The 17,874-nt window shown below is 37.4% G+C and overlaps 1 protein-coding gene across 3 annotated transcripts in view; it reads left to right on the forward strand.

The window, feature by feature from the left end:
- LOC150108341 (dynein regulatory complex subunit 11-like) overlaps positions 1-17,874 on the forward strand; it is a 455,807-nt gene that overhangs the window by 61,140 nt on the left and 376,793 nt on the right. For all 3 annotated transcript variants that reach the window (XM_090390703.1, XM_090390704.1, XM_090390705.1), the window contains exon 3: positions 11,541-11,777. In XM_090390703.1, the coding sequence (XP_090246829.1) occupies positions 11,628-11,777 (150 nt within the window). In that variant the 5' untranslated portion in view covers positions 11,541-11,627. The remainder of the gene's footprint in view (positions 1-11,540; positions 11,778-17,874) is intronic.

Consider the following 17,874-nt stretch of genomic DNA (forward strand, 5'->3'; position numbering starts at 1 on the left):
GCTGAATTAAACCAACACCCCCATTCATTTCCCATCTGTCTAGTTTATTCAGATCCTCTTGCAGGGCTACCACATCTGCTCTATTACTAATAACTCTTCCCAGCTTCACATCATCTGCAAACAACTGAATATCTCACTGCAGTCCATTGAAAATGTCATTGATATAAAGGTTAAACAATACAGGTTCCAGTTCTGAGCCCTGTGGAACCCCACTTGGAACCTGCTGCCTCCTTGATATTGCCCCACCATACACAACTCTCTTATACCTATCAGACAGCCAATCCTGAATCCAGTTGATTAACCCACATCTAAACCCATGTGCTGAAATTAAATATCAGCTTATCATGTGGCACCCTGTCAAATGACTTTGCAAAATCAAAAAAAAATAGCAGTATATGCATTTCCCTCATCAACTGCTCTTGTAACTTATTATAGAAGGCAATCATATTACTAAAGCAAGACCGCCCTTTAACAAATCCATGTTGATTCTCACAGATAACATTACCCTCAGCTGCCGAACACTGTATTCGGTCCCTCGCTAATTTCTCCAAGATCATAACAACTACTGATGACACACAAACTGGTCTATAATTAGACACTTCCAGTCTGCTACCACCCTTATGCAATGGCACTATCTTACCTTTCTTCCATTACTTGGGTACCTTTCCCTTAGCTAGACTTTCATTGAAAAGCCAGGTCAACGGAGTTGTCAGTTCTTTAGCACATTCTCTCAAAACCCGTGGTAAAATACCATCCAGTCTCACAGCTTTACTGATATCCAGAGTACTCAAATTTTGGAACACACACACTCTTCTAAACCTCGAACCTACCCTATCCTTCTCCAAATTAAAACCTACCTCTCCAGGATGAAATACTCCAATAAAGTGTTCATTGAAAAACTCCACTATCTCCTCTGCATCAGTCACACTATTCCCATTTTTATCCCACAGTGTCATTCTTCCACAATCATTTCTCTTCCTGCTGGCCACATAGCTAAAAAATTCCCTAGGATTTTCTTTGGATCTTAGTGCCAATCTCTTCTCATATTCCAGTTTTGCCTTCCTCACCATACTAGACACTCTCAAAATGCAATAAAAAAACACACTCTTGAGTGTGTTTTTTTTTATTGCATTTTGATGCAATTCTGTTTATTTTTCATAGCTTAGCATAACTACTATTGTGGATCTTTTCATATTTGATACAAATGTTACTTTTACTAATTTTTAAATCTTGCAGTGAATAATGACAATATGAATGAGATCTAGGTATGATTGTGATGAGCTGAGCAGAAGAGCAGTAATATTGAATAACATGATAGCTAGAATGTGTCACAAGAGAGGATTGGAATATGTGGATGCTTGGAGGGCGTTTGAGGAGAGAAAGGAATTGTATGCGAGAGAGTCTGTTCGTATGCGAGAGAGTTCTGAATGAGTTAGTGTGTCAATGCAGGGAAACTAGAATGCCCAAGGTGGATGGTAACAGGGGTGGCCTCTTGTGGGAAAGGGTATTTGGGAGAAGGGGGAAAACATCAGATAGCACTGAGCCCAGTGGAGTCTAGAAGGGATAATGCTGGGTATAGCAATAGTGGCATTTTTATGCTTTATACTAATGCCAGGGTATCTGAAATAAAGGAGAGGAATTGGTGGCACTGATAGTATCATCCTGGCCAAAGATTATTGGGATCACTGAGACGTGGTTGACAGAAGAGGATATAATAACAGGAATAGAAGTAGCAGTGTACAGCATTTTTCGGCAGGATAGAAAGGAAAATTGTGGTGGTGGTGGAGTACTGCTTATAAGACAACTTATGTCCTCTAAGAGTGGAGGCTTTGGAAAGCAGTGACACTAATGATTTTGAAAGCATATGGTGTGAGGTAGAGATAGGCAAGATGGGATATTTAGTGGGGTGTTGCTACAAACCACGGAGCACAGAGGGTGTGGACCTTGAGACAGTTGAGCTTGGCAAGTGCAAGAAGAATGATTGTTATGGGAGATTTTAACTACAGCAGTATAAATTGATGAGAGGAAGATGCATGTAGCAATAAGGGAATGGAATTTCTAGAATTATTGAGGGGCAAATGTCTTAGGCAACATGTAATAGAGGGAACAAGAAGTTCATGAGTATTGGAATTGGTCATAGCATCAGAAGAGTTGATAATAACTGAGATGACATCTCTCCAACTTGTAACACCCCACTTGGAAAATGAATAGGCATGCAGCAGTATCAAAGAGATGGGAACATATGTGGAATTATAAGGCAGGTGATTATAATAGTCTTAGACATCAACTTGGAGAAGTTTCATGGAGGGAGGAATTGGAAGACTGGGATATCATTAGTGCTTGGGAAATTTTGAAGGAATATTTTTGTTAGCAGCAATAGTAAACTGTTCCACAAGTGAAGAAGAAGACACAATTTGGTGTAAAGTGGATGACAAACAATATTAAATAGGAGCTGCATGTGAAAAAGAGGCTATGGAAGAGATATAAGGTGACAGATGCATGAAGAATATAAGACACATCCCATGAGAGTGACTAGTATGGTAAGGAAGGCATAATTGGAATATGAGAAGAGATTTGGCCCTAAGATATAAAGAAATTCCTAGGGAATTTTTTAGTTATGTTGCCAGTAGGAGGAGAAATGATTGTGGAAGAATGACGTTGTGGGATAAAAATGGGAATAGAGTGACTGATACAGAGGACATAGTAGAATTGTTCAGTGAACACTTTATTGGTGTATTTCATTCTGGAGGAGTAAATTTTAATACTAGAGGGATAGGTTCGAGGTTTAGAGGTGCAGGAGGAGAACATGTTCCAAATCTGGATGTCAGTAAAGCCGTAGGACTGGATGTATTTCACCATGAGTTTTGAGAGAATGTACTGAGGAACTGACAGCTCCTTTGACCTGGCTTTTTAATGAAAGTCTGGCTATGAGAATGGTGCCGAGGGAATGGACGGAAGATAGTGTCATTGTATAAGTGTGGTAGCAGACTGGAAGTGTCTAATTATAGGCCAGTTTGTGTGTCGTCAGTAGTTGTTAAGATCGTGGAGAAATTAGCGAGGGACCGAATACAGTGTTCAGCAGCTGAGGGTAATGTTATCTGTGAGAGTCAACATGGATTTGTGAGGGGGGACGCTCTTGTTTTAGTAATATGCTAGCCTTTTATAATAATGTCACAAGAGCAGTAGATGAGGGAAAGGCATATACTGCCATTTTCTTGGATTTAGCAAAGGCATTTGACAGGGTGCAACATGATAAGCTGATATTTAAGTTACAGCACATGGGTTTGGATGTCAGGTTGGTCAACTGGATTCAGAATTGGCTGTCCGATAGGTATCAGAGAGTTGTGTATAGTGAGGCTGTTTCAAGGAGGCAAAGGTTACAAATGGGGTCTCACAGGGCTCAGTAATGGGACTTATATTGTTTAACCTTTATATCAATGACATTATCAATGGATTGCAGAGGGATATTCAGTTGTTTGCGGATGATGTGGTAGTCATGCAAGAGGATTTAAATAAGCTAGACAGATGGACAAATGAATGGGTGTGTCGGTTTAATGCAGCAAAATGTAAGGTCTTGAGGTTTGGGACACATTGATGGGACTGTTAGATCTTAAATGATGGCTCTATCAAGAATAGAACTGCTCCATTCAAGATTTAGCAAGAGAACAGTATCAAGCAAAAGCACTTTTGTACTCTTGGCAAACCAGACATAATATGTGAAGATGCAGATATTAACTTTGCTTAAAAAGGAATTAAAATATAAAAGGAGAAGTTGAATCTTAAATTAAAATGAAATTGAAGGAGGAAATAAATATTAAATTACTATGTTTAAGATTATTTGTCTATAATAGATGGAATCTTAATTTGTCAAAAAAAATCAATGTTAAAATATGCCATGTATAAAGTCGTGTATCATCGTGCAAAAGAAAGTTCAAAGGTTGCAGTTTGACCACCAAAGATGACGTAACGAGTGATGAGTAGTCATTTGTGGAAAGTGCAAGAAATTCGTGTTCACCGAAAAAAGTGATGCGCATACAGCAAGGAGGTGACGTCACTTGGTGACAGCAAATGGGAGAGCATCGTAGACAAGTTTGGAGTGCGGAAAGAGTCCCTATAAGGGGTTTTAAAACAGATTCACATCGTTGAGAGAGGACTTCCTTTTGCTTTCTTTTACATTTTTCTCCTGGTTCCTGTGGTATTCCTTGGTCGCATGTGCCCTCCCCATGGGTCTCCTGCTCGAAGTTCCCAAGTGGATCAGCATGCCTGGTATCTGACAAGACATGTAAAGACGGCAAAGCCACAACGTGTTCCCATTGCTGAGCGATGCAAGTCGAAGAAAGTATAACATGAGATGACGGCAGTGTTCGAGTTTTAGACCATCGGCGTGGATCTAAACTGATGAGAAAGCAGCGAAGGAGTCCTTTGAAGGTAAATCATGTTAGAAGTGGCAATGCGAAAAGTTCATAAGCCCAAAAGAAACAAGTGGCAAATTCGTGATGAGCACGTGACTCCCACGTGGTGGCAATCCATCGTACAGAGGGACAATCTATAACAAAGAACAGATGGAAGGATCAAGAAATCATCTAACAAGGTGGTAATGTACAAATCTTCCTTTTTATGTGTTATCTATTGGTGACGAAGGTGTAAAACAGACAGAGTTTAGAAAAGAAGAAAGAGAGATTTTTGAGACAGTTTTGTGTGTTATGTTAGTCGAACTGGACTGGTAGTCTATGTTCATAAGTTGTCTAGACTAAGTTTAATGTGTATGGGTCGTTACCAGCAGTAATCTAGTTTAATACCGACATCCATGTTTGTGATATAGATGAACACAAGATTCTCATGAGTGTATTTGAATAGCCAGTCTGTATGATTATTATTACCCTGCTTTACTTGTATTTTAGTATTAACCTTGATTTGCTTGAATATATGTGTTGTTTAAATTGTAATGTTCTTAGATAAATAATAAATGTGTTTTCCCATGTATACCTGAATTTGTCTGAGTAAGAGATTGAATTTTACCACTCATAAAAATATCAAACCTATGTTTAGAGGAAAAAAAGGGAATTTAAGATTGTCAAGGCCATGACTGTATACTGAGAACTCAATCTACCTGGCTACTTAATCTATATAAGTTACTTGAATTCTGGGAAAGTTTCTTCGGATAAGAATTTCTATCCTAGAGTTCTGACTGGTGCAGCATTAACAAATAAATTTTGTCAGAGTTCGAAGAGAGAAACGACCCCCAAAAAGTCAGTTTAGAAGCCAGATCTCAGTAGGCACAAGGAAAACAATAGAGGTAAAATATTTAAGAAAACGACGATGTAACAGGATGCTGCATACCCTCTTGGAGGAGATATACTGGAGGAAGTAGGAGAGACAAGAGAACTGGGGGTTGATGATTGATAGAAACCTGAAATTCAAGTAACATATTGCAAAGGTGGTGAAGATACACAGAGGATTGCTGCAATAATGAGAAGGATGCTGACCTGCAGAGATAAAAGAGTTATCATTCTGTTGTATAAGACCCTGATCAGACCATGCTTAGACTATTGTTCTCAGATTTGGTCCCCAGGCTTTAAAGGGGATAAATTAACTGTGGAAAGGTACAAAGACAGATAGCAAAGACAGTTTCAGGACTGTACAATGTTAGTTATGAGGATCGGCTGAGGGAATGTAATGGACTGCAGAGTTTGGTAGATAGAAGAAGGAGAGGTGATATGATTAAGACTTTTAAACTATTGAGAGGTGGTTACAGGTTTGACACTGAGTTCTTTTGCTTGGTTGAACAGCGAGAAGGAGTGATGACAAGGGGCCATCCCTGGAAGTTACAAAAGGAAACTGTGAGCAAGAGGATGAGGAGTGGTTTCTTTGCATGGAGGGTGGTTGAACCGTGGATTGCATTGCCTGATAGAGTGGTGAGAGCGAGAATGGTCAATGAGTTGAAGGGGTGGTATGATAGACTTTGTGTTTCCTAGGAGAGACCTCCCACGATGAGTCTTGATAGACATGTTTCCTAGGAAGAACCTCTCACGAAGAGTCTTTTGACTCCTTGGAGGCCTAAATAATAATAATAATAATAATAATCTGTGCATCGTGAAAATGAAATGTTATTAACAGTTTGAATTTTTTAAGAATAGTTTACTGTCATAAGCGTAGCATGTATGTAACAAAGGTAGCTTAGCATAACTACATGATTGTGGATATTTTCATGTTTGATACAAATGTTACTTTTACTAATTTTTAAAGCTTGCAGTGAATAATGGCAGTATGAATGAGATCTGTGCACTATGCCTAGCCAAATGAAATGTAATTAGCAGTTTGAATTTTTCAAGAATAGTACTATGGAACTGGAAGCCAACAACTGTCTGCCCTTCCTGGATATCATTTTCAGTTTTCAGAAAACCCACACATACAGGCAGATACTTACACAAACAATCACACCATCATCCTTCTCAACAATATGGCATATTAAAAACGCTAACCCATAGAGCGAGAGCAATCTGTTCAAATGACAAGGCCCTTACTGCTGAACTGACTCACTTACGCCACACCTTCTTGGCCAACGGCTACAATCCACAAAAAATTAACAAAATACTAAACACTCCTAAGAAACCCCTCCCACCATCCACCACAGAGAACTACAACAAAATAGTCACCATCCCTTACATTAAAAGCACATCCGAAAAGATCTCAAGAATTCTCAATAAACATAAACTACGCACTACATTCAGACCATGTAGCAAATTAGCCACCCTCATCCGCTCACCCAAGGACAGCATTCCTCCTTTATCACATCCAGGAGTCTACCAAGTACCCTGCTCATGCAATCAAGCCTACTACGGTCAAACAGGAAGAACTGTGAATATCCGCATCAGCGAACATAAACGATACGTCCGGAATTATCATTATGGGAAGTCGGGCCTAGCAGACATGCTCTGGATACCCCTGCACACAGGATCAACTGGAAAAACACAAAAGTACTACACAGAAACCCATATAAATCAGAGAGATTGTTCTTAGAGGCGACAGAAGCCCTAAAACACACTCCAAATCTCAACAAATATGGCTGTATTAACTTGCCGAAGATCTGGGAGACAGTCATATTAAGAAAAAACTAGCACTTTTCTAGGACTCTAGTAATATATGATAGCGTTTTTTTTTTTTTTTTTTCTCAGATAGAGGGCGCCAAATTCAGGACTCTAGTCTTTGTGTTGCTGCTACAATTTTGTTTAAGTACACCATGTTGTTTTAGTCTCGCGTATTGTGACAAACAGTGTTTTTGTGCTCTGAAGATGCTGGTTATAATACCAGCGAAATATCAGCATCAAGTTAATAAATTAATTATTTACTTAGTTTCTGTGTTCTATTATACCGTTAAAATAATAAACAACATGTTCGACGAACACATAAGTCTGTCCACACGTTCAAGAATAGTTCATTGTCATGAGTGTAGCATGTATATATGGCATAATGTGGAGAATGTGTGTTTTTGGAGAGAGAGAGAGAGAGAGAAACTGAACAGGAGATGAGAGATGTATGACAAAAATATGATATCTATTGGACTATGAGTTATTGGTAAATTTGAAACTGACTAAAGGAATGAAAGTGAGACTAATTGCATATGGCTGTATCAATCATGAAACAAAACAAGAAAAACTGTGAAAATGGAAGAAAGCCTAGTTGATGAAAGTGTGTGGCACTGTGGATGCAAATGAAAGGATGAATGATGAAACAAAAAAAAAATATTGACAAACTAAGTTGGAGCTTTATTGCTAGGATGCAAGTCTTGAAAGATGAGTTGATCAGAATGAGAAATGAGATTAAAAATATGACCAGTGAGATTAGAAATTTTGTAGATAGGAATGAAAAAGTAGGAAAGGATAGAATGAAGGAAAGCAGAAAAAAAGAGATGATGAATGACTGGACAGTATGTATGGAGATTCCATTATTAGAGACACAATAAATGAGAGGATCCACAAGGCCTAGTTTTTTTTTTTTCTCTCTCTTTCCAGGAGAGAGAGAGAGAGAGAGAGAGAGTAAGCAGAAAGCAGCAAAAGTGGAACTTTTGCTGCTTTCTGCTTACTCTCTCTAAATGCAATTTGCAAAACCTCATGGAGAATAGGAAAAGGGGATATAGAAAAGGGACACCGGCACCATTTATGATTGCCAGTACCGGGTACTAACAATGATAAAAGGACAAGGAATCAATATAAATTTAATTAAAATATTTCCCATATCAATACATCTCTGAAACATCAAAAATTCTATTATCAAATTTTCTTAGAAATTTGAAAGTGTGGGGGCCCCTCTGAGCATGGGACCTCTGTCTGAGGTCTGAAAAACCAACATCTGAGCAGGCCCTGCACATAATTTATCATACCTCTCCTTGAACCCATTAATAGACAAAGCACTCAGAATCGACTCTGGCAACCCATTCCGTTCATTCATATCTCTCGAAGCAGAAAATCTAGTCCTCGCTCCCCTACTAACCATACCTTTATTCAACTTTTAGTGATGACTGCTTGTTCTGGTCCCTCGAACTAAGTGCTGAAACATTTCTCCTGCATCTATTCTATAAAACCCATTAAATACATGAAGCAAACCCATTGAATGTTGCTATGATATCCCCTCTTTTTTCTCCTATTAACCAACTTTTGCAATCTACATGCCCTCAATATATTTTCATGTGGAACATTCCACAGGCCACTCACCTCTCAATCCTCCAATGTTTCCTTATCCCCAAGAAACTCATGGGACTAGACCTGATCACAGTAATTCAGATGTCATCCTATCAAGGCCTTATAAAGAGGAATAACAACTTCCTTATCTCTAGTTGTTAATGTGTTCTTCAATAGCCAATAATTTTATAGGCTACCTTAGCAACCTTAACAGTATGTCCTCTAAACTTCAGTTCACTTCCACAACCACCCATAAATCTCTAACTTCATCTGTTTCCTAGAGCAGTGCATCATTGTGATACATAGCTTGTAATCTATTTATCCCAAAATGCATAACTTTACATTTCTCCACATGAAGCTGGCACCCATTAACTTTTGCCCATACTGTTGGCGGCCTATTTAAATCATCCTGCAAGCTCTCCACATCACCTTGATTAACTATTACTCTACCTAATTTCAAATCATCAGCAAACAACTGAATATTTAATTTTAAGTCATTTCCTATATCATTTGTGTACAAATTAAGCTGTGACCATTACTATTTAATTAATGGTGAACCTTGAGCCACACTGCTAGTCACCTGCATGCCACTAGTCACATCCACCCTCTTATCCACAACCAGTGCTATATCCATCCCCATGTGATCTAATTTGTGTAACAGATTTCCATGTGGTATTCTGTCAAATGACTTTGCAAAATCCAGTCAAATCATCGTGTAGTCATTTCCTTTATCCAACTCAGCTGTTACTCTATTATAAGACATGACCAACCCTTCACAAAGCCATGTTGACCCTCATACAGTATCATATTTTTATCTATCCATTCTTGAATTCTCTTTTTGACCAATTTTTCTAGTTCTTTTATCACCACACCACACCAGAGATACTGATTGGTCTATAATTTGCTACTGCAGTCCTAGAACCTATCCTATACAAAGGAATTATTTTGCCTTCTTTCCACTCCCTTGGAACTCTACAAGAGCTGAGACTTAAAGAGCCTAGTAAAAGGCATTGCCAGTTCCCTTGCACATTCTCGCAAAACCCTAGATGATATCCCATCTAATCCCACAGTTGTATTTAGATTGAGATTCTGCAATAGCCTAAGAACCTCCGATTCATCCACATCTATTCCCACACTAGTGTCTGTCATATAGGTTAAAGCAGTAACCTCACTATGATGATATATCCTTGCAAAGTGGTCACTCAGTAACTAAACTAATTTATCTGCTTCTGTCTACTGGTAACAATCATTAATCTTAATGAGTGATGATTGTTACCAGTAGACAGAAGCAGATAAATTAGTTTAGTTACTGAGTGACCACTTTGCAAGCCACATAACAAACGAACTCTTTGGGATTTCTTTTGGCCAGCTCAACTAGATTCTTCTCTTAATCTGATTTTGCCTTCCTTTCCATACTGATCATCTTTCTTGTACTATTTATGAGCTTGCTGGTCACCTTTCTCTTTATATACCCTTCACAGCATTTTCTTCTTCTGCAGCTTGCACTTAATGATATTACTCATCCATCTAACTGATATCCGATTAACCCTCCTTACCCTAGATATTTAATTTAATACTACTTCCTCTAGATGATGCTTAACTATATCCCATGCACTACTAACATCCTTACCCTGCAGTGTTTTATGCCATGGTACAGATTTAAGCTTCTTCCTAAGCATGTCATAATCACATGCTTTGTAGTCTCACAAATACCCTTGATAGACTATTCCTCATGTTTTACAATCTCCCAAGTCAAGACCTTTCACAAATTGGAGGCATTACTGTCACCTTGGTTATGGATAGCTCTTCTGATTCTATGACCAGGTTCAATACTCTCCAATCCATAGTCCTCTCCATCACATGCTTCCTTAAGTAATTATCTCTTAGCAGGTGTATAAATCCTATTTCCTTCCTGCCATGTGATTTTTTTTTTTTCCTTCCAGTCTATATCTCCATAGTTGAAGTCTCCTATAATTATCACTCAACCTGTTCTCATTGTACTAATTTGGCAATGCATGTCTTCCAGATCATCTTTAAAATTCCCTGGCCTATAGCAACAACAATAAAGTGTATATTTTATCTTAATGGCCTCAATTTCACACCAAATTGCTTCAAACGAACACCCACCCTCCTGCCTATCTGCTATTCTTTTTGATTGCAATTCATCTGCTATCATTAGCAGTACTCCTTCACCCATCCTGTCTTCTCTATCTTCCCTGAAAATACTAAACCCTTCACATTCAATCACTGTAACTACATCATCTGCTGTTAGCCAAGTCTCACTAATGCCTATAACTTTTGGCAAGGTTGCACTAGCCAAATGCCAAAAAGTCCTCCCTCTTCCTGATACTTCTGGCATTAGTATATAGAAACTGCAGCATCCCTTTAGTTCCCTACCCACCTTTACTTTCTGAATTGACTACTCCCATTCAATATTTTTGCTATTTTAGGTATTGGATGAATAATGGTTATTGTGGACCTTCCATGGTGAGTCTTTGGATTCCATGAATAATAATAGTAATTCTGTGTAAGTCAACATGAAATATCATTAACAAATAAGTTGAATAGTAGTACAAACCAGACCTCTGTGGCACACCCAATGCAATAACTCATTAAATAAATTCATCTCCTTCCTTATCTGATGAGTGAGGAATGGGGGGGGGGGGGAATGCAGTTTATTTCCATGTTCTACTGTTGACTGCATAGAATTACAGTTTTAGTATATCCTTGTATTCATTGTTACAATGGATGTGCAGACATGAATATAGTTCATATGAATATCTTCTGTTTTTCACAACTACATTTTATTTTTATAGTTTCTTTCTTTCTTACTCTTTCAGAAATGTTTTATTTTTTTAATAGGATTACCATGTAGCATTCAGAAAAGTAGCACTGCTTTATCTTGAATATATTAAAATATCACGAGTATTACAAGACTGTTATGATCAGATGCTACATCCACAAAAAAGGCATGTTGTTCGAAAACTTCTTGATGGCACCATAGGACGTATCTTAGAGCTTAAAGGAGAAATGGTAACACTGGAATTTTCAGATTTTCACTACTTAGATGATCTTCTTCTTGAAAAGAAGCTTGCACCTGTGAGTAAATATTATTTTTTTATAAATAATAAGATTATAGCTTACAATGATAATTATATTATGCATGGTCTTGTATGTGTGTTTGTTTTTATTTTTATTTATTGTATCATAAATTTGACTGGCGGATTTATACGTTAATAACTTCTAAATTAAGTAGATGTGACTTGAGGTACAGACTAGACAACAATTTTGAAAAGTATCTGCAAGAAACGTTATATTGATATTATTATTATTACGATAGAGTTCCAGGGAGTTAGGGACTCATTGAGTGAAGCCAGGCATGATAGCCACGTGTACTAGCTATCATACTTATTCTTGAATACATTTACACTGCTTGCACTCACAACATCCAATGGCAATCCATTCCAATCACGCATCATCTTATGAGAGAAAAATCTAGCCCTCATCCTCTTCTTAGCTGCATTCATTCTCAGCTTCCAAGTATGCCCTTGTCCTTCCCCCCATCATAGAATTACAGTTTTAGTACAGCAATCCCTCGATTAATGCACCCCCGATTAGTGCATCATTTTTTTCGATACCCAAATTCAATTAGTGCACCTATATACATCTTAAAAATAAATGTTACAGATTTAAAAAATTTTCGATCTATACATTTTTATGGCTAATTATTTGTTAACCATAAAAAGATGAAATAATTTAGTTACCGATTTGAAACATTTTACAAAGTTATTTTTTAATGGCATACCACACTATTTCCATGTACACTATGTTCCAAATTTATGGCCAAAATTTATGTCATCTGCTTTACATAGCATTTTGCTGATTATATCTCGTGCAATTGTTTTCCTTACTTTTTTTATTTTAAATTATTTTCCTAACCTTTAATCATGAGTAAAAGAATTAGTGAGCAAAAAATAGAAGTGTGAAAATTATTCGAAAAGTAATCTGATTGGAAGAAAAACTTGAAATAATAAAGAAAAATGAACAGGCGAGTCCAGAGCAAAGATAGGACAAGAACACAAAAATGGGTGAGTCAACTGCTGAATACAAAGAGAAAGGCAAGGCTGCTTCAAGTTCATCATGCATGCACTCAAAACCAAAGTATTATAATGATCGAATTAGAGAGACTTCTTTCTACATGGATCGAAGATTGTAACCAAAACGGATAATGCTAAACACTGGCCTTATTAAATCAAAAGCATTGTCTCTTTGTAACCTAGAAAGAAAGGGCTATCAATGATGGAAAAGAAGAATTCCACATTAGTGCTGGGTGATTTGAGCGTTTCAGAAAGCGAAATAGCCTACATAATGTTCTAATCACAGGCGAAGCTGCAAGTGCAGATAAGGAGATATCCAGAGATTTTGAAGAAAATCATGTAAGAAGAGGACTATTGTGATCAACAAATATTTAATGTCAATGAAACCAGCCTTTTTTTGGAAGCAAATGCCTTCCAAGACTTTTCTAGTCAAATCAGAGAAATCTCAGCCTGGTTATAAAGTCGCAAAGTCGAATGAAATTACTGCTAGCAATATGCAAGCCGTTTTGGAAGCACACATTCTTCCTCATTGTACAAATGATTTTAGAGGCTTTTCAAATGAATCTAAATTAATTAAATCTCATTTTGAGAAGTCAAGTGATTTTGACTTGCTAAATTTAGATGCACAGCAGGAAGATCCCAAAGAATATGAAGAAAATTTAATCACTGCCAAGCCCAAAAAGGTTTCACAGAAACAATTTGAAAATATTTTGTCGTACGATCAAAGTTTTTAAGCAGCAATGCTGAGAGACTGATCCTGGTGAAGAGAGAACCAGTAAAATTTACAGAAGAGGCAATAGGTCCATAACGTCAGTTGTATGAAAAAAAGAAACAAAATGCCCGCCAAACTACATTAGCTCAATTCTTTGTTAAGAAGCAGAATAATAAATTTATATTCTGAATATGTTTTATTGTCTTTCAGCTTCATGGTTTTCTGTTAACTAGGCCCTGAGACATACCCTAATTCTTTTATAAAAAAATTAAAGGACAAAAAAGAAATCTAGGAATGAATTATACATTTTCCCATAGGTTATTATATTCAATTAGTGCATTTTCAATTAATGCGCCTGTTTTAAAGAATGCAATTAGGGACATTAATCGAGGGATTGCTGTATATCCTTGTATTCACATTTTTTACAATGGATGCGCAGGCACGAATACAGCTCATATGAATATCTTCTGTTTTTCATAAATTGAAAAATTCCAATCAACTCAAATCCTGTATGACCCCTTTCATATCACTCCTCTTTCTCTTGTTTGCTAGTCTGCAGTCTACAAATTCTCAATCCGTCTTCATAAGCAGTATTCCACAATCCTGATATCATTTTTAACACTCTCCTTTGCACTCTCTCTCTCTCTCTCTCTCTCTCTCTCTCTCTCTCTCGCTCTTTCTTTTCACTATATCAGAATCACAATGGAAACCAGAAGACCAGACCTGTGCACAATAATCCAAGTGAGGTCTTATCAAGGCCTTGTAAAGAGGCTTCCTTATATGTGAATGTTTATTTCAGCATTGCATTTATCTTTTGGGTTGTACTTGCAATCTTTGCTCTATGGTCCCCCTGAACTTCAACTTACTATCTACTAACACTCCAAGATCTCTATCCTCATCAATGATCTAGGGCTGGTGTAACCTACTATGCAGCTGATGCAATTCCCCAGGAAAGGGGGGGGGAGAGTTTTGAGGGCAACAAAAATTGAATCCCTTAAATATTTAGTCCAGTGAAGATACAAAACTATCAGAATTCTTAAATGTTAAATGCCCTTGATAATATTGTATATTAATCATCGGCAAGAAAGTGCACCAAAAAACTAGGAATCCAGTGATAACAAATTATTGTCATTTGTATACATACAGGAGTGTCTTTAATTTCTAGGATGTGCAACTCCACAGTACTCAAGGTTCTATATTATTGGAGTAGACTTTCTAGAAGTTTATTTTAATGATGCAGTACCCTTTCTGACAAAATATTCCTTAGATCGAACCAGGGCATTTAGTTTTTTAAACTGTATTCAGCAGTAAGATCTAGGTCTGGTGTAGCCCACCAAGCAACTAAGGGGGAAGAGTTTTGAGGGCAACAAAAATTGAATCCCTTAAAAATTAATAATTGGATATATTTTATTATTTTATGTTTTATTTCTTATTTTATACTTTCAATTTGGGTTAAAAAAGCAATCATAATATAGATAATTGTGAAACATTTGGATGGCCATTTATTTAGTATTCACTAAGAGTTTACTCGCCCAAAAATTGCTGGAATATGCAAAACATGGTTGGATAATAATGATATCCTGATGGGAATAGAAATGAAAGTGTGTGATGTTTTCCATTAGGATAGAAAGGACAGAAGGGAGGGGGGGGGTGTTATTGATGACAGAAGGTGAATTATGTCCACTCAAAATGGAAATGCCAGATGTAAATAGTGGCAGTGATTTTGATTCAGTATGATGTTAGGTAATGGTTGACATGAAGAGATATTTAGTTGGATGTTGCTATAGGCCAGGGCATGTGGAGGATGGTGATGAAGAAATATATAAGCAACTTGGATTAGTGAACAAGGGAAAGGTAATTATTATGGGTGATTTTAATTATAGCAGTATGGGTTGGAATGAAAAGATAACATTTTGGAATAAGGAAAATGAATGTCTTGATTTCTTGAGATTGAACTATCTCAGGCAGTATGTGAAAGAGGACACAGAAGGATCAAGACTTTTAAATTGGATCATTTCAGCAGCAGATGAAATGAAATATATAAATATATTATTAGTATTATTAGTATTATTATTATTATTGTACGGGCACCTCCATGGAGTTCAAAGACTCATTGCAGAAGACCCAAACTATCCACACAATCTATCATACCTCTCCTTGAACCCATTAACAGACAGAACACTCACAACTGACTCTGGCAACCCATTTCACTCATTCACAACTTCCAAGCAAAACATCTAGTCCTCACATCCCTACTAACCACACCTTTATTCAACTTCTAGAGATGACCTTTTGTTCTGGCCCCTCTAGCCAGGTGCTGAAACATTTTCCCTGCATCAATGCTATAATAAAACCCTTTAAGCAACTTAAATGTTTCTATCATATCCCCTCTTTTCCTCCTATGAATCAACTTCACGCCCTCAATCTATCCTCATATGGAATATTCCATAGACCACTCACAATCTTGATCACTTGCCTTTGAATCTTCTCCACCATTTCCTCATCCTAACTAACCCAGAAGACCAGATCTGAGCATAGTAATCCAGATGTGGATGTATCAAGGCCTTATAAAGAGGAATAATTTCGTTATCTCTACTTGTTAATGTGTTCTTCAATAGTCAAGTAATCTTATGGGATACCTTAGCAATATGTCCTCTAAGCTTTCACTCTGTCTACCACCACCCCTAAATCTCTAGCTTCATCTATTTCCTGGAGTACAGTGCCATCCATGTGATACATGGCATGTAATCTATTTTTCCCAAAGTGCGTAACTTTACATTTCTCCCCATTAAACTGATGCTCATTATCTTTTGCCCATACTGTCGATGGCCTATTTAAATCATCCTGCAAGCTCTCCACATCACCTTGATTAACTATTACTCTACCTAATTTCACATCATCAGCAAACAACTGAATATTTCCTTTCAGGTTATTACCTATATCATTTATGTACAAATTGAACAGTAGTGGTCCCAGCACTGAACCGTGCAACACCACTAGTCACCTGTTTTCGCTTTGATTCTTCCCATCCATATGCCACTTTTTGATATCTGTCCAGCAGCCACCCTCTTATCCACATAACCACTGTCATATCAATCCCCATTTGTTCTTATTTGTGTAACAGAGTTCCATGTGGTATTCTGTCAAATGACTTTGCGAAATCTAGCAGAATCATCATACAGCCATTTCCATTATCCTACCCAGCTATTACTATATTATAAAAAAGTTAGTAAATAACTAAGGCATAACTGACTCCATTGCCCCTCATATAGTATCATATTTTTATCCATCCATTCTTGAATTCTCTTTTTTAGCCAATTTTTCTAGTACTTTTACCACAATGCCTGTCATACCTATTCATTTATAATTTTCTATTGCAGTCTTAGAACCTTCCTTATGGAAGTGAATTATTTTGCACTCTTTCCATTCTCTTGGAATTCTACTAGAGAGCTGAGACTTAAATTAAAGTCATTGACCTTTAATTTAATCCTTGCACCTTCTCGCAAAACCCGTGCCATTCTGAGACTTCAAAAAATATCAGGGACTCATCCAAGGAGATCACATACTACATGTACCAGCTATCATACTTGTTCTTCATATACACTGCTTGCACAGACAACTTCCAAAGGCAGTCCATTCCAGTCATGCACCACTGTATGAGAGAAAAATCTAGATCTCACCCTCTTCTTAGTGGCATTCATTCTCAGCCCAAGGATGCCCTCTTTTCCTTTCTCCATCCTCCAATCCACATCTAATCCCACAGCTGTATTTATGACAGTATAGATGTACAGCTGTATATATGGCAGTACAGATTAAAACGAAGAGATAACATTTTGAAATAAGGAAAATGAATTCCTTGAGTTCTTGATAGACATCCATCTCAGACAGTATGTGAAACAGAGCACACAAGGATTAAGAGTTTTCGATCTGATCATTTTATCAGACGATGTGATTGGGATTTTGAACCCCCTTCATTTGGTGAGAGTGATCATTAAGTGCTCATGTGGATTTTGACTAGCCACATGAAGACTTCTGTGAGGAAAGATTGTGGAATTACAAGGCTAGTGATTATGAAAAGCTTAAGAGATGGCTTGGTGCCATAGCTTAGAATGAGGTGTTAAGCAGGAGGGAGATAAATGCTATGTTGTAACTGACCAGAAGATATTTAACAATATCAATATGCAAATATACTCCAAAGGGTCAAAGGACTGAATAAAGTAGGTGTCAAATGGATGAATAAAGGGATTAAGCATGAAATTTGGAAGAAGAGGATTCTATGAGGTGGGGGGGGGCAGCACAAGATGAATAATGGAAGCAGTCAGTTGCATGAGGAGTATAAAGAACATATTAGGAAGGTGACTCAGTTGGTAAGAACGGCAAAACTATA

Source organism: Typopeltis vanoorti, chromosome 3 (genome assembly GCF_054136105.1).
Source record: "Typopeltis vanoorti isolate ZY-2024b chromosome 3, IOZ_Tvanoo_1.0, whole genome shotgun sequence".
Classification (NCBI taxonomy): Eukaryota; Metazoa; Arthropoda; class Arachnida; order Uropygi; family Thelyphonidae; genus Typopeltis; species Typopeltis vanoorti.